Source organism: Mustela nigripes, chromosome 7 (genome assembly GCF_022355385.1).
Source record: "Mustela nigripes isolate SB6536 chromosome 7, MUSNIG.SB6536, whole genome shotgun sequence".
Lineage (NCBI taxonomy): Eukaryota > Metazoa > Chordata > Mammalia > Carnivora > Mustelidae > Mustela > Mustela nigripes.
This window is the reverse complement of record NC_081563.1, coordinates 49,298,801-49,318,016: the sequence shown is the minus strand read 5'-3', so window position 1 is coordinate 49,318,016 and position 19,216 is coordinate 49,298,801. Positions and strand designations below refer to the sequence as shown.

At 47.6% G+C, this 19,216-nt stretch overlaps 1 protein-coding gene across 1 annotated transcript in view; it reads right to left on the bottom strand.

The window, feature by feature from the left end:
• Positions 1–9,458: 9,458 nt before the first annotated feature.
• Positions 9,459–19,216, bottom strand: part of TACR1 (tachykinin receptor 1) — a 144,426-nt gene continuing 134,668 nt past the window's right edge. The window contains exons 3-5 of the mRNA XM_059405735.1: positions 13,159–13,309; positions 11,616–11,812; positions 9,459–10,138 (exon numbers count right to left, since the gene is read on the bottom strand). Of these exons, the coding sequence (XP_059261718.1) occupies positions 9,847–10,138; positions 11,616–11,812; positions 13,159–13,309 (640 nt within the window). The 3' untranslated portion in view covers positions 9,459–9,846. The remainder of the gene's footprint in view (positions 10,139–11,615; positions 11,813–13,158; positions 13,310–19,216) is intronic.

Here is a 19,216-nt window from a genome sequence, read left to right as displayed (position 1 = left end):
AGCTTCATAGTGCTTGTCACAAGGACCATCAGACAGTATTTCTCAAGCACCAAAGCACCAACATTGCTTCTTTGAAATGACTCATCATCTATGAGGGAACATTTCTAGGAATTCGATAAATGTTTGCTGAAAGGGTGAGTTTCGGGGAAGCTCACAGTTAGCCCTGCTGTGGTTATGAGAGCAAGAAAGGGCTTCCAGAGACTGTCTACCCCAGCTCTCAAGCCCATGCCGGGTACTGCCTCTGTCTTTGCAATGTCTAGTAGCCCATCACGCTGTCTGTTACCTGAAAAGGGGTCAAATTGGAGATAGCTATGACTTATAGTCTCTTTTCTTGTAAAAAGAAAATACATCCAACTTCTGCTGCTTTTGTCTTTTATAGATCAACCCCCCCCCCCCCGCCACTGTGCACATAAACAACATTGCTCTGACATATAGACTTCTTCCTTTGCTTGGATATGAATCTGAGTTGAACATAAGGGGAAAGTTGTAAATAATTGAAAAAGTCATAAAATTGGAATGTGTGTTGGGTATATAAAAATAAAGTGCTTTCCCATAAAATGCTCTGGGAATTGGTTTAGAATTCAGGAAAAACAGTTCCATCCTGAGCTGGACACAGTTCAACCCTGGGGCCTTCCAGAGGCTGGAAGCAATGACACATCCCTAGACATCTGGGAAGTAAAAATTTTGCATTCTAATTCTGATTTTGCAAACCTGCATGAAAGAAGACAAAAACAGGGGCAGGAGGTGGGTGGAGGATAGTAAGTTACTTCGTGTTGTAGCAACAGTTTTGGAATTCTAGAAGGAAACACTGGGAATGAGGGCTCAGACATGGCAAAGGCGAAACGTGGATTGAGATGTAGCCCCCTTCCATCTCCTCCTATTGTCGCCCTCCCCTTTGTGGCATTACCCTGGGGCCTTGCCCCCAACTATCTGCTGAAGCCCAGTTCTTTGAGAGTCCACCCTGACTAAGTGAGCAAGACTGTGTGTTAGGAACTGCCTCCATTCACCAAATTATAATTCATTTTTTTCTGTGAAAACTCCTCCTCATCAACTTTCCCATCTATTGTCTGTCCTGCCCAGTGGTTCACGGGCCATCTGCATCAGAGCCACTGATGTGTGTGTTAAAATGCACATCTACTGAGTGAGGATCTCTGGGAATGAGGCTAAGAATCTAGCTCTTGATAAGCCCATAGGTGATTTTTTAAAATGCCATTAGGGTTTAAAACAATTGACTTAGTCCCTCTAATTTTCAACTTCCTACTCTTTTGGGGGGTGGGGGGATTGAACTCACCTTTCTTTCATGACTAAGTTGATCTGTGGGCAATAATCTGGTTCAAGCTGACCTAGGACACCCTCCCTTTGTGCACCATTTCCATGGCCAGTCCAGTGGTCCTCACCCTTACCTCCAATACGCAGGTGAATCTGGCCTCATAGACAGGACACAGATTTTTTTTAAGTTGTTAGTTTTAAACATAAGATATCCTTCTCAGTGACATTTATCTTTCTAAAAGAAGGGTGTGTCATCCAGGGAAAGTCACGTCTAGGGAATTCTGTGCACAGGCTAAATGTGCCAAGATTAATTACAGCTGGAAATCCTTGATAAGCAGTCTTCAAATCAGAGTTAGAACCTGGCCACATATCCTGCCTAATTGTAGGGGTGACTACAAAGGACAGGGGGACAAGTCCCCTCCTTGAAATGTTTTACTGCTGATTTGATGGGGCTGTGGAAGTTGGCTGCTCCTGAAAGCACCATGTCTTGAATTAACATTTGGCAGTGTGTTTTGGGGCAGTCCCTCCAGCCTGGGCTGCTGCACCTTTAAGAGGAAAGAGGCCTGGAGATGTGGGAATGAAAGAGACAGCAGGGGGGTCTTGCTCCCACCTGGAGCTTTGTGATCAGGCTGCTTTGGAGAGTCAGTTCTGGTTGGATCTCCAGCAAGTTATTCTGTATGCTCCATTGTTCTCCTATTAAATTAAGGGCAATAACAATATTGATTTCATGGCCTGTAAAGGTGAAACCTGGTAAGGTGTCTGAACTATTTAGCACAGGAGATCCAGAGCAGAGTACTTGTTACCACGGTTGTCATCATCTTTGTTATGACATTTGAGGTGAGAGAGAGAAGGAAGCAACTCTTCTGTTTTTCTGCTTTTCAAACCTTCAGACTTCCCTGGAGCACACGTTTCTGCTTTCACTCACGGGCTCTTTTCCTCTATCAAACAAGGACCTGGGGGATACCTTACTCTGTGTCCCTTCTCCCCTAACATTTTGTAAAGAGATGTTACCCAGGGAGCATGAACACCCAGGGCCAGAGGGTTTCCAGCTTTAGCGGGATGTGTAGAGAAGGGCAAGGGCTGCTCACTCATCCTGCCTTGATGGTAACTAGGGGATAGATTCATGCAGGTATGGAACTCAATGCCATCTTCTTTTTGAGAAATTAGCTGACGGAGTCATGTCGTGTTCAGGCCATGGAATCCTGCAGCCAGTGCAGTAAGAGAGGTCTCCCAGAGCACACCCCTGGAGTGTGGGTTATCCTCTTCTGCCTAGTCCAGTTGCCAGGATTTACGCACCATCCCTTAGGAGATATGGGGACTGAATTCTGCCCTGGAAATCTATGAAAAGATCCATGACAATCACCTAGTAGGGGTAAGAAGCTGCTGGGGCTCGATGCTTCTGAGCCAGGGTGCCCAGTTCCAAATCCAAGGCCAGTGTAGACGGAAGCCAAGAGTGGCCCTGATAAGCCTAAGTATCTGATACAAAAGGAATGTTTCCTGCCCCACAGGTATTGCTCTAGACAGACAACTGATCCTGCCCAGCCCCAGCATCAGCACCAGCAGCAGAATAAGCAGAGAAACTTATTGTTTCTTAAAGAGAGGACCTTGCATGGCATCTCTAGGTGGTCTGCTGGGAGCCTGGGCCCTGCCCTCTGCGTATCCCTGGGTGATGGGCATGCCAACCACTGCTCTGCATTCTACCAGTATGACAGCTCCCACTGAAGCATTAAGATCATTGTGGGGCATTTGAGAGTTGGCAGAATGCATGCCATGATTAGGAATGTGGGGTCTTCAGGAGCACCTGGGTGGCTCAGTGGGTTAAGCCAGTGCCTTCGGCTCAGGTCATGATATCAGGATCCTGGGAGAGAGCCCTGCATCAGGCTCTCTGCTTAGTGGGGAGCCTGCTTCCCCCTCTCTCTCTGCCTGCCTCTCTGCCTACTTGTGATCTTTCACTCTGTCAAATAAATAAATAAAATCTTAAAAAAAAAAAAAGGAATGTGGGGTCTTCAGATCAGAGATGGGAGAAGGGAGAGGGCATAAGGAGACCATTGTGGAGCCCTACGATTGGCTCCCATCATCATATCGGGAGTTTTCTTGGTGGGAACAGAAGCACATATGAATGTATGTCCATAATGAAAAGTCTGTATTTCCAGGCCCCTTGTATTCTATTATGTGTCTTCCTTTCTTCAAATCTATAACCCAAATTATGCCCAGGCACAGGAAAATCATACTCATGGCATTGACTTCTTGGCCACCTCAAAGCAAGCATCCTACCAGCTGGCAGAGCGCTTTTTTTTTTTTTTTTTTTAAATAGAGCATTTTTATAGAGTCCTCCAGAGGGCAGCAGAGAGCAGTCCTGGGGCACCCATGTGGAACTTGGAGAGGGTGGCGGTCCTATTCCAGACTGCGAAGGGACTACTTTTTGACTTGGGAGGGTTTGAAATTAACAGTAGAAAGGGGATGCCTCGGATTAGGGAACTTCGCAACCCTGAAAAGTAAGGGTGTCCATTAGATACAAGAAAACTTGGGAGGTTTTGGAAGTGAGCTGTTGCAGCCGGCAAATGTTTCCTGTGAGTGATTGCGTGTTGCCACTGACAAAAACACTGGGCTGAAGACTTTGTGATCTTTTAGTGACATCTGGGGAGGTGTGGCATCAAGTGTGCTTTCTAGCATCCTTGCTTTGACATTCCTCCCACTGGGCTATGGTGAACATCTGTCTGTGCTCCTGGACTTGAGAGCAGGGACCCAGTGCTATGGAAATTTCTATTTTCGAATCCCCAGTGGGGCACCTGCAACATCCTGGTAGTCAGGAAAATGTTTAGTGGACAAAGTTGAACTATCAGCGGCCAAATCTTTATAGGTATAAAGTAATCTGAAAAGACCCGCTTCCCTTTTTGAAAAAGTGTTTGGGTTGTCCCCAGATTTCTGAACACGTTCATCATTAGCTGTCACAGCATCTCTTTCTGACCATCTGGACCAATTCAGGTGGCTGGTGTCGTGGAGCAAGAGTGATTACCCCGTGGGACTCTTCTGCCAGAACAAGTACTGCTCCAGGTGGTGGTGAGGGAACAAGAGGGCAATGGGCATGGATCGCCAAGGAGCAGCCCAACCCCCAGAGAACATGCACTGTTTTCCTCTTCTCCCTCCATTCTGGTGGTCTCCTCATGCGTTAATGTTGTTCTCCAAATCCATACGTTGACATGGCTTGGAGCGGATGGCACTGGAACCCGGAAGCCCTCTGGAGTTTGCTGCTCTCCCCTCCCAGCCTGGAGGCCAGATCTGCAAGGGCAGCTGCTGCTTATAAGTGTAGGGACTGACTCGGGAGTCCTGTCCTGAAAGCAGCTCAGTCCGGGAAAGTGGGTGAGGGGAGGTAGGGTTGGAGGGTGAAGGGTAAGTGTGGGTGGGTGGGTATGTAGGGCAGGCAAGCGGGGGGATCTGGGGAGATGGGAAGGGGGATTTGTTAGGGGTGGGCCTTCTGTCACACCAAACCCTCTCTTTAACAATGAGGGGACTGGGAAGGCATCCGGGGTTGAGGCCTTAAAACCTAGAGATTTCAGCGGGGCCACGTCAGGAAGTGAGGGCTTCCAGGGATGGACTACGGAGTGGAGAACAAAAGAAAGGAAACTGGAAATAAAAAGGGCAGAAAGAGAGAAAGGACACGTGTGCACACAGTACAGGGGACCCGGGTTTGAATCTGTCTACATGGAAATCTCCGTAGCTGGGGGCATGTACATGGCCAACGTGCCATGGGAGAGAAACAGGGCCAGGCAGGCGCCCGTCTAGTCATGACAGTGCTGAGATCTGGTAGTCCCTTGCTTCTCCTCAGCAGCCTTTCTCCTCGCTGGCTACGCTGCTTGAGAGGGAGGCCGGGAGCAAGAGTCGCTGCCATTTTATGTGGGATTTGGTGCTTGTGAGATAGGCCCTTCCACGGCCTCAGAACCATTCCTCCCTGTTTTCTTCAAGTGGGCACAGATAAATGAGCGTTTCTCACAACACTGTCTATGGGGGTCAGGAAAGCAGTTTCTACAGCCAGGTGTCCCCTTCACATTTGAAGATGGATGAGAGGAACATGCTTGGTGTGTCCCCCACCCCACACCCCTCTGTTTGGGGTTCTGACTGAAATCCCCCCTCAGGTTCCAGAGCTGAGGAGACCTGTTCCCTCACGGACTCTCACATACACTCATGGATGTGGATGCTCCGCAGGAGGGCCGGAGGGCGTGTTACCAAAGCAGCTGGGGCTCCAGAGGCTAAGCGTCTGCAGTGTGTCTGGAGGCCACGCGTGCCCACACGGGACTAAATGAAACAACTTTCCCTCCACAGGGAAAATCCGTACTCCGTACCTGACATGACTTGGTCACCCACCACTCAGGTTAGCCCTTCCTCAGTGAACAAATATTCACTGTTTCATGGAGAAGGGTGAACACGCCCCTTAATCGTGAATTTGGTATTTTTACAGCCACAGACATCTTTAATGATGTTCTATAGCCTTAACTCTCTTGGATGTCTGGGGTTCCCAGGTGGTTTCCCGGTTTTCAGTAGCCGCACTGGGTTCTCCAAGGCTGCCTATACAGGTCACTGTGTCTGAGGATCACAAGGCTGCTCGCCCTTGCCCTACAAACAGTTTCATTTCTCTCCTTCTCAGAAGAACAGAGGGTGGATGATTTCTTTGGGGAAAGTTCAGGTTTTGCACCACTTATTCACACCCATGGACACACGCACATACATATGCTATGTCTTACGTGTCACTTGTGGAAATCTTGAAGGGGTCTGTGGGTCCCTTGAAGCTTATACAAGAATATCAGTTTAAGATGCTTTAGTTTACATGGAAACATGTTTATTATTTGTGTCTGATACTCAACATATTGGTTAACTATTCATATTTTCCTCAAAACTCCCTGTTTCAAATGCCTTTCCAACCTTTGTCATTGCACGTCTGCTGACGGCTGCCCACTGCTCTTTGACGGACGTGCCTGACAGGTGAGGGGTACAGGGTGGTCCCGGAAAGTAGGAGGCAGGTGCCAAGGTCCACAGACTTTACCATTAAGATTTCAAATTCTTCCAATGGTTTCCTGACATGTGTTTTTAAACACAGGCAGCCATGGGGGTCCCAGCTCTGATGTCCCTTCAAAAGAGAACTGGAAGGTGGGGAACCAGCTGATAGCCCTCAGCAGCAATGGCTTAGGACTCACTGCAGGGCTCGGCTTCGAGCTGCACCGAAGTCTGAGGCTCTTCCTGCCCATCCTCCCCACCACCTTTCATCACAGGGGTAGGATCTGTGCCTCCTGCTGCGTCCTCTCCCCCGACCCTTCCCTGGTGTCTCTCCAGTAAATCTCTTGCACTTCTCTTTCTTGGTGTCTGTCTGGGAGGAACTGCATGGACACAGCTCTGTTCACAGGTGACATTGCTGGTCACTTGGCACAGTCCCCCACCTTCCCTTCCCTGATCCCCACCTGCAAACAGCCATCACCACTTGCCATCCCAGTTTGTCACAGAGTTAAGTTTGTTGGGTGTTGGGTTCCATCCTTCTGGCTATGCAGGTTAGCAGCGTTCATGATACCAACCCATTCAGCATCTTGTAGGGGCTGGAGGTTCCCTGGAGATGAGACAGAGTCAGGAGAGAGTCAAACACACACTTTATTTATGAATGAAAATTCTTTCCAGGATTTGAGGCTGGATAACAGAAACCTCAGGAATGAACCCTGTCCACTTACTTATAGGACTCTTCTCGAAAACCAGGTCGATGAGGTCAGCTCCTGAGTCCTCTTTTCCCAGGAGTCCTTTTAGTCCTTCCAAAAGAAAGGACATTCCAGTGCGTCTCTGAATTCTGGTGGGGGTGAGGAGGGCAAGGGTTCCTGCCCTCAGTCCCTCCCAGAAAGTTCTCCCACCCGTCAAGTACTATGGTTTGACTGTGAGTCCATGACATGAATCAGCTCCTTTCTGTGACAGAACGTAGAGGAGACATTGGCACAATACAAATAACACATTGACAGCCGCTGGATCCCACATTTTGGAAGTAACATAACAAAGATGGCCCCATAATGTCTTATATTCTATTACTACTGAACAGTATACCAAGGAAAAAGCTCAAGAGATAAACCCAGGGTGACACATTGCTGTAAGAATGAGACCCATGCATGGTGCAAATCATGGTGTTTCTCATACATGGGAGCCGACAACATTTTTATAAGTTTGGTGGGTGCCGGCCAGTAGGTCAGGGGGAGGCTTGCTGGGCCCTTGACAGGGATCTTCTGCCATATTTGAACCAGTCATGACCATCCAATAGTCTCCCTTATGGTGCGGTGATGATGCTATCCAACCACATCCCTTCAGTTACCCTGAACTGACTGGTGGCTCCCTTTGTATCAATCTCCATGAAGTCATTGCAAAAGGCTCTCTGAAGTTCCCAGCCTTTGGCTTGATTACCGGCATTGAGTGTGGGTCTTTAGAATCCCAGGGAGAACGTGCTTCTCAGCTGCCTCCATGCCTGATAAGCAGTCTGGACCCAATAGGACAGGTGAGTTAGCCAGGGCCAGTCTGGTAGGTTCCTCAAGAGTGGGAGGAGTTTTGTGTCCTCAGCTCAGAGCTAAGTACAGAGCAGGTACTCAACAAATCCTTGTTGAATTCAACACTTGCCTCTTCAATAGAGAGGATGTTTTAAATTCCTTGACACTTTCTTCTTAGGTATGTCTCATAATCATGCTGGTTCCATACTCCTGTGGAGTGAATAATCCACACACAGTACAATTCTTTATTGGAATTATGACTAATGCTTTGGGCATTGAATTTTTTTTTTTTTTTGCCCTTAAATTATGTCTTCCATTCATCTATCTGCACTGAGCTGGTTTTATTTCGTTTATTTAATCATTCCCATGCTGCTTTGCAGAATACGGCTCTAGGGTTGTTCTGGCTTATTCTGCTGCTGTACAACTTCCCCAGGCCTGTCAATGCCCTGGGAGGGTTCCAGCCTGCATGGCTGGGAAAGGCCATAAGGACTGTGGGCAGCCCTGGTCTCCCTCAATGCCACAAATGTAGCACAGGTGCACCCATTCTTCAAACCACGAAAAGGACATTCATGGATGGTACCTGAGACTTCTGCTTTCAGCCACATCTGGGGATTAAACACAAATCTAGGAGACAGAAAGAAGCTGCGTGCTCACCTGCTGGACTCCTCAAAGCTCTAGTGGGACAGGCAGGATTAAATTCATGGCTCTTGGTAGACTGTCCTGTGGGCGGGTGGGTCATCCCACCCCTTACAGATAGGTGGCCAGGGAAGCCATGGGGCAGGAAGAGAAGACTCAGACAGTCAGAAGGGAAGATATAAGGTGGCCGCCTCCCACAAGTGGGGCTGCCGGGGGCAGCCTCCGTGTTCATTGGACATCTGAGCACATGGCTTGTGCTACTAAAGGCTCAGACCACCTTAGTGTCCCTGCCCTAAAATACCCCAAAAGGCCAGCACAGGGAGTTCCTATGTTTCTCTTCCTTGATGGCATCTTCAGCTGGGGGACTTGGCCTGTTAACCTCTGATGGAGAGAGGCAGGCTTTGACATGAAGTCCTCTGCTCTGTCAAAGACCAAGATGTTCCAGAAGAAGAAAAGTACTTGTGGTTTTAGGATAAATCAGAGAATGTTTGCTATGGATATTGACACATGTTAGCAGTTGCTACTCTCCAGGACCTGGGTATTAAGTCACTGGACTTGTTATTCTGATTCTTTTTGATACCACCAATTTTTGGTGAAGCAAACAAAAAACTCGTACAATTCTCGAACCATTGAATGTTAAAAGGGATACTTAAGTTATTTTGTTCAGCCCCATGGTTTCATAGATAACAAAAGAGGCTCAGATAGATTAAGTGTGGCCCGGGCCTCCCGATTCTTGGTCTGTAGCAGACATTAGCTAGCATGAGTGGACATATTCTGTCACACTGGTCACCCAGAACAGCCCGTAGGGGCATAATGCAGATGAAGCCGAGCTTTTCAATCTCAGGATGTTTCTGTGCACTGAAAGATTGAGGTGCCTAAAGGAAGGCATCCATGCTTCCTTTTCACAGATGCTTAGAAGACGGAGTTAAATCTTTCCTTCGGATTTTACGTCGTTCCTTCTTTCGTTCACCCTGTCGAGAGAAGGTTGATGTGAGGTTGATGTGAAGACCAGCGAAAGGAGGGGAATGTGCACATGGCTGTGGACAGCTTCACTGAAGTAAGACAGGGGCTCCAGGCAAATCCAGGTGCTACAGGATTCCTCCTGGAATGAGCCCCCACGTACACAATTTTAGAATTATGGCATGGATTGCAGGGAAAATCAAGCCCAGCCTCGCCGTTTTACAAGCCCAGAGAAGTTCAGTGATTTGCCTTGGGTCACACAGTGTGGGAGATGACAAAGTCATAGAAGAATCCAGGTTTTGTTTTTTAACTCAGGATGGGACATTTTCCCTAAAATATTCTAACTTTTTTTTTTTTTTTTTTTTACAAGACCCAGTGTGAGGGTGTTTTTGATGGTTTCTAGATCAAGGCATTATCCATGCATGAAGTTGAAGCCAGACACAGATGGTGGTGGCCGCCCCCGCTGAGGACCTGTGGTCTAGGAGAGCATGTTGGAGTAGAAGCTGAAGCTCTCGGTCATGGTCTTGGAGTCGCTGCGAGAGGAGCCATTGGAGGCCAGGTCCTGGGACGAGGGTATGGCCTTTGGACCATCCTCCAGCTCCTCCTCGTGGGCCCCCACCACTGTGGAGACGGTGGTCTCCAGGCGGCTGACCTTATACACGCTGCCCTGGGTTTGGAGGTAACGGGTGGATTTCATTTCGAGCCCCTCGTAGTCGCCGGCACTGATAAAGGGGCAGCACCGGAAGGCATGCTTGAAGCCCAGACGGAACCTGGCAAGAGAGCAGATGGAGAGGTGACCCTTGGGGACAGCCTGCTCCCAGAGGACATTCCCACCACTGTCTCAGCTCTTGCACACATGCGCATACCTGAGCATGACTCTCTTTTACTGGGTTTATATTGACAGCCGGAGACATTGAGCCAAAGCAATTTGAAGGCCAGTCATGAAGGCAGAATTCAGGACCAGACCCCAGGCTCGTGTGAAATTCCTGTTTTGACTGAGGATGACCCCGGAACTCTGCTGCTGCCCGCCGTACCTCGGCGCACGCTGGATCTCCTCAACACTAACAAAAGCGCTCCCCAAGTGTTTGCTCTGTGCTCGGTGCTGTGCTCATCAGCGGGCAGGAAACCCATACGTTAGAACTCCTTTCCCTCAAGGAGCTCGTGGACTGAGGCTTACTTCAATCACGTCCCTTCCATGTGCCTCAGTGTTCCTGTTTGATAAACTGGGAGAATCAGCCTTTACTTAGACATACTGGGATATTTAATATTTAACCCAAGAGCACTTGGGCAAAGTCATCAGGCTCTTTGAAGGAGGTGAATCTGTGCGTTAACTTAACAGAGAGCATCTGGACACAGTCAAGAGAATCCTGCCCCCAAATTCACAGCACCTGAGTGTCTCATTCACAGAAGGCACTTTGTAGGCTGATGACAGAAAGCTAGAAAGACTGTGACAAACATTTCATTCCTCCTCCTGGCCCTTCCTCCTTTCCGATCTGAGGGACTGAGCTGCTGGGGACTCTGCACATCAACCCGAATTCCCTATTGCTGACCACCGTTCCTGATGGGCTCCCCCTTCTCTTGCTTGTCCAAGGTTGGCTGCTTCTGCCAGGACAGCTCTCCCGGCCGGTGTGGCCAAGTCCTGAATCAGGGCCTTTTGCTTACCCTGTCCTGCCGAAACTACCAGAAAAAACTGGGGAAAGCTACCCAAATTGTGTGATGGGGTGGATGGGAAGAGAGAAGTGAGAGACCAGTGAAGGGAAAAGATGCTCTGTGGAGAATGCGCTCTGGGGCCAGCAGTGTCTCTGTGTGTGCTGACTCTCTCTGCCTCCCTTTCTCCCCCTCTCTGAACATACAGACACTGTGCGCAGGTCCGTAGGGCTGACTGGCTAAACTCCCAGGCTGTGAACTGGCTGCGGCCCACAGACCTCTTCATATGCATGCGTCACAGAGGTTTGTTTTAATGTGCACCCCAAACCCCCACAACCTTAGTTGCAAGTGTTCAAAGGTCAGAAGACCTCACACAAAAATATGGATTTCTGGTTCTTCTTGGAAAAGGAAAAAAAAAAAAAACCACTCTGGGTTGGTAACTAGTAAGGATTGGGCAGTGTGGTCATTTTTTTGCCGCAGTCCCTCCCGCTCCCTCTTGCCTCACAGAGGTTCTGCTCAGTTAGGCTGGGCACTTGGGTGCTCAGGAGCTCCAGAGATAGATCTTGCTGCCCCTGAGCGAGTGCGGAGCAAGGCCCTCACCTGTCGTTGAGGCAGCAGTAGATGATGGGGTTGTACATGGTGGAGCTCATGGCCAGCCACATGACCGCCAGGTAGACCTGTTGAATGAACTTCTCCAGGTAGAGGTCGGGGTTGATGTAGGGCAGGAGGAAGAAGACGTGGAAGGGCAGCCAGCAGATGGCGAAAGTGCACACCACGATGATCATCATCTTGACCACCTGGCAAGAGCGTGAGATGGGTGAGACCCGCAGCACGTCTGCCTCTTCTCGACACTATGCTCTCTGCCCTCCTACCCCTTCACCACAAGGACCATTTTTACATGGGACCATGGGACTTGGATTATGACAGTAGTTCTCAGAGTATGACTCCAGAACCCGCTTTGGGAACCTGTCAGAAATGGGAATTCTGGGATCCTATCCCGCACTCACAGACTCAGAAACCTGGGGGGTGAAAGCCAGATTTCTGTGTCTGACAAGCTCTTCAGATGATTTTGAGACGCACTCAACTTTGAGAACCTCTGTGTTATGTCATCCTTCTGGGCGGGGACTGGAGCCGAGGGAGGGCAGACCCGGGGGAATGGGGGTTCTGGGGGAGAGATCCAGGAAGGGGCAGGAGGCAGCAGGGGTGCAGGAGGGGGAGCGAAGGGCCAGGACAGTATCTGGGCAAGGGAGGGAAGGGAGGGATCTGGAAAGCTGCAGCTAGGAAGCACCCGACGGCTAAAGGGGATTTCAGAGGTTTTTATGAATAGTGGGGGGATGTAACCTGTTCCTTTTTAGCGGCCATGAAATCTTCAGAGAAAAACTAACTAGCATCCACACAATGAAATACTATGTAAAGAAGTACAAAAGAGAAAAAAATGAGAAAACCCTTGATTTATTGGTTTTCAAAAATCTTATAGACACTGTTAAGCAAAAGAAGTGAGGGGAAAAGAATATAAAAAAAGAATATGTATTGTGTAACAACGAAAAGAATATATATTTATTTGGCTTATAGGTGCATTGTAATATTTGGATGGATTAATAACAAATAACAGTGGTTACCATAGTGTGTGTGTGTGTGTGTGTGTGTGTGTGTGCATGTTACTAGCTTGACAGGTTGCCAGTTACTCTTTCTTTTTCTTTTTTCTTTTTTTTTTTTAAGATTTTTATTTATTTATTTACCAGAGAGAAAGAGAAAAAGAGAGAGTGAGAGCACAAGCAGGGGAAGCGGCAGGCAGAGCAAGAAGCAGGCTCCCCGCTGAGCAAGGAGCCCGATGCGGAATTCGATCCCACGACCCTGGGATCAAGACGTGAACTGAAGGCAGATGCTTAACTGACTGAGCCACCCAGGTGTCCCATCATTTATGCTTAAGGCAAGAGGGAAACAGCTTCTGCCTGTACAGGCAGGCCCAGGTTACAAACACAGCGAAGAATGACCTCTTCCCGCCGCCTCCCTACACCCCGCCCTCCCCTCCACTGTTCCACAGACCCAGGGATGTCTCATGCCTGTGGAGGTTCTGGGGCTCAGTGCCTGCCAGTCTGTCGCCCGAGCCAAGGCGGGTCGGGGCTGCTTGCTCTTCCCTTACCTTGCGCTTGGCAGACACCTGCTCATGGTAGCGGTCTGAGGAGTCCCCAGGGATCTCGCTGGCCCACAGCGTGATGCCCACCACGGTGTACGCATAGCCGATCACCAGCAGGGGAAGGAAGTAGATCAGCACAGTCACGCAGATGTGGTACCTGCAGCAAGCAGCATGGGAGCCGTCAGTCTAAGAAACGACAGGGGCGGCCAAGGCCTGGCAGCTCCCTTTCTCAGCATTCAGATGGCAAGGCACACCCAGGGAGGCTTGCCACCTGCACTGAATGGTTGGGTGACACAAAAATGGGTAAACTAGAGAAAACTCTCTCCATAACTGAGATTCCTGTTGAGATTGAAGAGAAGAATAAACACTGATGAAAGGGGACTGAATTCATTGTATACCCATGACAATTTTAGTTGATAGCAAGTTCAATATTCCCCACATTCTCCCTCCAAAAAAATGCAACCTGAGGATGCATTAATAGAAGTATAGTCTCTGGAATGCAGGAGGTGTTCGTACCACTCAGTTTATACCAATCAGATTACAGTTAGGTTCAGTTTTGGTGCAGGAGTGTGGACCAACTTATACATTCAGACAAGAATCACTAGAGGGTTGGCGAGCTCTCCTCACCCATTCTGTATGACCAGTGGCTTTCCAGGTGTAAGAATAATTAGCTTGGAGGAGAGAGATGAAATTTATTTTACAACTAGGATCAGTGGGTGAAAGCCACAAAGTACAAGCCACTTCTAAGCCTGGCCCTTAAAAACCTATCTCCGGATGAATGCTTCCCAGGTCCCTTCCCACACCAGCTGACTTGAGTTTGACTGAAACAGGGGCAGGAAAGAAACCTTTGTCATGTTAAACCATTGAGATTTTGAGGTTTGTTACAATAGCATAACTTATCCTATTCTGTTTAAGGCAGCGTCTTCCAAAATAGGAGACTCAAATATATATATATATATAACATAGTGTCCTCTTCTCGACACTATGCTCTCTGACCTCCTACCCCTTCACCACAAGGACCATTTTTACATGGGACCATGGGACTTGGATTATGACAGTAGTTCTCAGAGTATGTATGTATATATATACATACATATATATATGTATATATATATATATACATATATATATATATATTTTTTTTTTTTTTTGAATTTTGAGAAAGGATATTTTTCTCAAGGGGTCCTTGACATGTCTGGCTGGTTGTAACCCCTTTCTCCTGACACGAGTCTGACACAGAGGCTCAGTGTCCTGATAGTAATAATCAGTGGGAATTGTCATAGTTTTGGGGCATTCACTCTAGATCACTGTGCTAATAATAATGTATGGTATTCAGGTAGTTAGATTTTATTTAGTGAGGAGCACAATGCCAAGCACTTAACCACCACTGTCCTATTTGATCCCGAAAACAAATGATTAGGAGGCTACAATCATAATCCCATTTTGTAGACCAGGAAACTGAAGTTTAGAAAGGAATGAAATTTTCCAAATATCCAGCTGCTAAAAAGAGGAGCTGGGATAAGAAAGCCGGACTGTGACCCCAGAACCAGCTTCTTGTCACTAGAGAAAAGTCACCCGATGGTATTTTCTTCCACTCTGTTTATGCTTATTCTCTGATTTTTTCCCCCAATAAGGAAAACCCACTTAATTTACTTCATTTCTGTCCTTTATCAGTACTATGTTTTCAATCACTTTTTTGCCGCACAGTTTTACTACTTATTCAGCCTCCTCTGAGTATTAAAATTTGCACCTTGAGGACCCTGGGAGAATTCTTAAGTAACACAGCATAGACTCAGCAACACAGGGGGCTGAGCGTGTCCCTTTTGTGTCTCATCAGGCTGTTCGGGGGCCCCTCAATTGTCACCTCGTCTGGGAGCCTCTGGGTTCTCCAGCCACCAGAGCAGAGAGCGCACCCTGAGTTTCCTACCTGATCCCGACCTCTCCTCCCACTCGCTGTAGAGGCCACTTGGAGATTTGGGGGCATGGAGACCCTGGGAACCACCAGGAGGCACCTGCTTCTGCTACCCGGAATACTAGTCCTTCATGCAGACTGACACTTAGTTGGCATGCAAAACACTTAGCTGAGCTTTGTGGGGCCAGCGCCTCAGAGCATTGGGTGAGGGACAGGATGGGAGGATCCTGCAGTCGTCACCTGTGCTCCTTACCCTGGACCACCGGTTCCCAAACTGGAGCCAGCTTCAAAATCACCTGCATGGCTTGTTTGAACACAAAGGGCTCCGCCACGCCTAGACTTTCCCACTTGGCAGGTCTGGGGTGCGCCTGAGAATCTGCATTTATTGTATTATTTATTTATTATTTTTTAAAGAGTTTATTTATTTTGAGAGAGAGAGAGTGCATGGGCATGGGGGAGGAGCAGAGAGAGAGGGACAAAGTGACTTCCTACTGAGCAGGGAGGCTGCCATGCGGTTTGATCCCAGGACCCTGAGAACATGACCTGAGCCAAAGTCAGACGCTTACCCCAACTGAGCTGCCCAGGCGCCCCCTGAGAATCTGCATTTATAACAAATTCCCAGGCCACGCAGCTGCTGCTGGTCCAGGTTCTGACTTTGAGAAACACTGCCCTAAACCGACGGTTCTCAAGCCTGGAATCATGAGTATCCCCACGGGAGCTTTTAAAATGATCAGTGCTCAGAGACGCACATTTAATTGGCCTTGAGTGTAGAAACAGGAAACCACAGTGGAGAAAATTCTCCAAGTTATTCTGGCACATGGTTATCCCTGAGAAGCACTGTTTCAAGTCCAAGGTCTGCAAGCCTGTTGGAACCCCATTGTTGGAGATTTATGACTTCACTGAAGTGTGAGTTAACCATGTTTCTTAGTTTCTGTAGCTGGTGCTTTGACGTCTGGGCCTTGCTGACCTGAAAGGACAGTCCCTCCTTGTGCTAGCTGGTTCCCAGAGATAACTCAGGCTGGTGTGACTCTCATCTACACCCTAGCCAACCCAGCGCCCCTCCCCCCTCCCCCCACCTGTTTTCTCAGGGGCTCTTACGCCGTGGGATGCTCTCTGGCTGCCACGATCACCCCAGGGCCACCTTGGGCAGTGAGGGGCGCCGAACCATGGAAATGATTCAAAATGTCCAATTCTAAGCCTGTTTACCCTGCCTCACCCATTCCTTCTCTGAAACACACAATTAAGTCTTTCCTGAAGTCCCCCCAAGCTCTCTCTCTGCCTGTGGCCCTGCGTCCTGGGAACTATGAGTAATAAATTACTTTTTCAATAGCAATCGTGTCCTCATCTTTTGGCCTCGCCATACCTGAATAGAAAATAAACTTGCACTTTAAAACAAAGTGCCCTTTGAAAAATCAAAGATCAGATCAGACCATTAGGAAAATACTAAACGGATCAGTAAACATAACTTATCAGACTTTTTTTTCCCCCAAGTAGGGCATGGAGCCCAATGCGGGGCTTGAACTCACAACCCTGAGATCAAGACCTGCGCTGAGATCAAGAGTCGGACCCATAACTGACTGAGCCACCTAGGAGCCCCCAGCCTCTTTTTCTTTCTCACTCTCTCTCCCTCCCTTCCTTCCTTCCTTCCTTTCTCTTTCTTTCTTTCTTTTTAAAGAAGGAAAAGTGGCTTTCTTATTTATTTGTAAACAACAAAAAGTATGGACTTAATTTCAGTTAAAAAGTATTATAATCAGGTAGAGCACTAATATGTCCATTCTAGAACAGGAATAATGAAGAATAACATAGAATAATGAAGAATAACATTTATTTAATTGACAGCTATTCCACTTCTAGATGTATACCCAGATGATTTGGAAGCAGGAAAGCATCTACTCACACAGATGCTTGGGCACCAAGGTTCCTAGCAGCACTATTCTCCGTAGCCCAAAGGTGGAAATAACCCAAATGGACCCTCAAACGTTGAATGGATAAACCAAATGTGGTATATAATTGATGGTGGAATATTATTCAGCCATAAAAAGGAATGAACGTCTGATACCTGCTACAACATGGATGAAACTTGCAAACATCATGATAAGTGAGTAAGCCGGACACAAGAGGACAAACAGTATATGATTCCACTAAATATCTAGAATAGGCACATTCATAAAGACAGAAAGTGGAATAGAGGTTTCCAGGGGCTCAGAGGAGGGAATGGGATAATAGGTACAGAATCTGGGATAATGGAAAAGTTCTGGAAATGGATTGTGGTGACGGTTGCAACAACACCGTGAATGTACAGTAGTAAATTTTATGTTAAAATATTTTATCGCAATAAATTTAATTTAAAAAGTCCGTTAAGAACATTTTAGTGGAGCTGGGGTCTTAGATCTCCTGAAGCACAGTCTTCTGCTCCCTCCAGGAACCCCTCAACAACCTCCCTCTCCAAAATCGTTAAAAAACACCCCAAACCAACCTGTAGGTTTGACTCTTAGAAGGATCAGAGGTTAAATGCATCCCCCTAAATCTTGCTCAGATAAACCCCTTTTATGTATTTATTTTATTTTTTTAAAAGATTTTATTTATTTAATTGACAGAAAGAGACACAGCGAGAGGGGGAACACAAACAGGGAGAGTGGGAGAGGGAGAAGCAGGATCCCTCTGAGCAGGAAGCCTGATACGGACGGGGCTTGATCCCAGGACTCTGGGATCATGACCTGAGTCGAAGGCAGAGCCTTAAAGACTGAGCCACCCAGGCACCCAAGATAAACCACTTTTATGTAGAAATTGCAAACACTCAATTTAAACAATGTCTCAGTTATCAAAATTTCTAAATGGCTCTCAGTCAAATAAATGAAACTCCATCAGTAGAAAATATGAAAATAAATACATTTGTCCCATCTTGACACTTTCTTGGAGAAATTTTATCATATCCTTGTAGTTAATTGGAGATAATCCTGTCTTGTAATTTTTTTTTTGCCAAAATCATTATTTTAGGGAGCGGGCCAATGGAACCTTGTGTAATCCTATTATGTGTGGCTCTGTGCTATTGCTTGGCTTTCAACTCCGATAGTTCCATGGTTCCTGCCAGGCAGGGTTTTATCAGCTCTCAGAATTAATATCTGCCTTGGGAGAAGAGAAGAGGGGTCAGGGATGCATCAGAGGCGAGTCAGAGAGAGGACTGGGAGTGACAGTAAGAGGCTGTGACAGCAAGGATGGCTTGGCTGCCTTCCTGCTTGATGAGATATGTGCACGGATTCTGATCATTACCTTCTGCTGGTGGCCTCACTGGTATGCAGAAGGTAGGTGCACGCAAACATCACATCTTCGTTCCCTCCTGGTCAATCCTCTAAGCAGCACATTTTACAGTATAAACTTGCTGAATACAGACCGTGTCACCCCAAATCCTGCAGATTTGCCCATCCTTAATGCCTTACTGCTCACTAATCCAGGTCTACTGATGTCTCACTATCTGGAGTCCCCTCGTTGTTTAAGCACCAACAGTTCCGGTCTCTGAAATAATCCCTAGCATTTGAAATCAGATATATGGGTGTATTAAATACTATCCAGAGCATCTTCTAATGCACTTCATGGAGGCTCTAGGTGCTCCAAGGTGGGAGGAAGAAAGGCTCTGGGGTGTGCGTTTTCACTCTAATAAACAACTCTGCTTTGCTGGGTTTATGTGTGACTTTCTGTGGACGGTGCTGTTTGGAGGTGGTGGTGGGAGACCTCAGCTGTAACAGAAAGACTGATGAGCACTGCTGTCATCTTAGCTCCTATCCAATGCATTACCCTCTCCACATTTTCCATACCAGGTAATCAGCCACTGACTTCTTGAATACCCCTGTGACGCGCCACTCACTAGCCGTAAAGCCAGCCCCATCAGCGATACTTGGGGCTTGTGAGAGATACACACTCTCCTGCCCCACCCTGGAAGGGTCAAATCAGAATGGGTATTTTAACAAGACTCCCTGGATAGTATTTAATACACCCATGTATCTGATTTCAAATGCTAGGGATTATTTCAGAGACCGGAACATGTTGAAGCGCATGGCTCTCCATCGTGGCTGCACATTGGAGTCACCGAGGGAGCACTGGAAAATTCCAGGGTGTGGCTCCCACGCTCAGCTTCCGACTGAAGCCTGGCCTGAG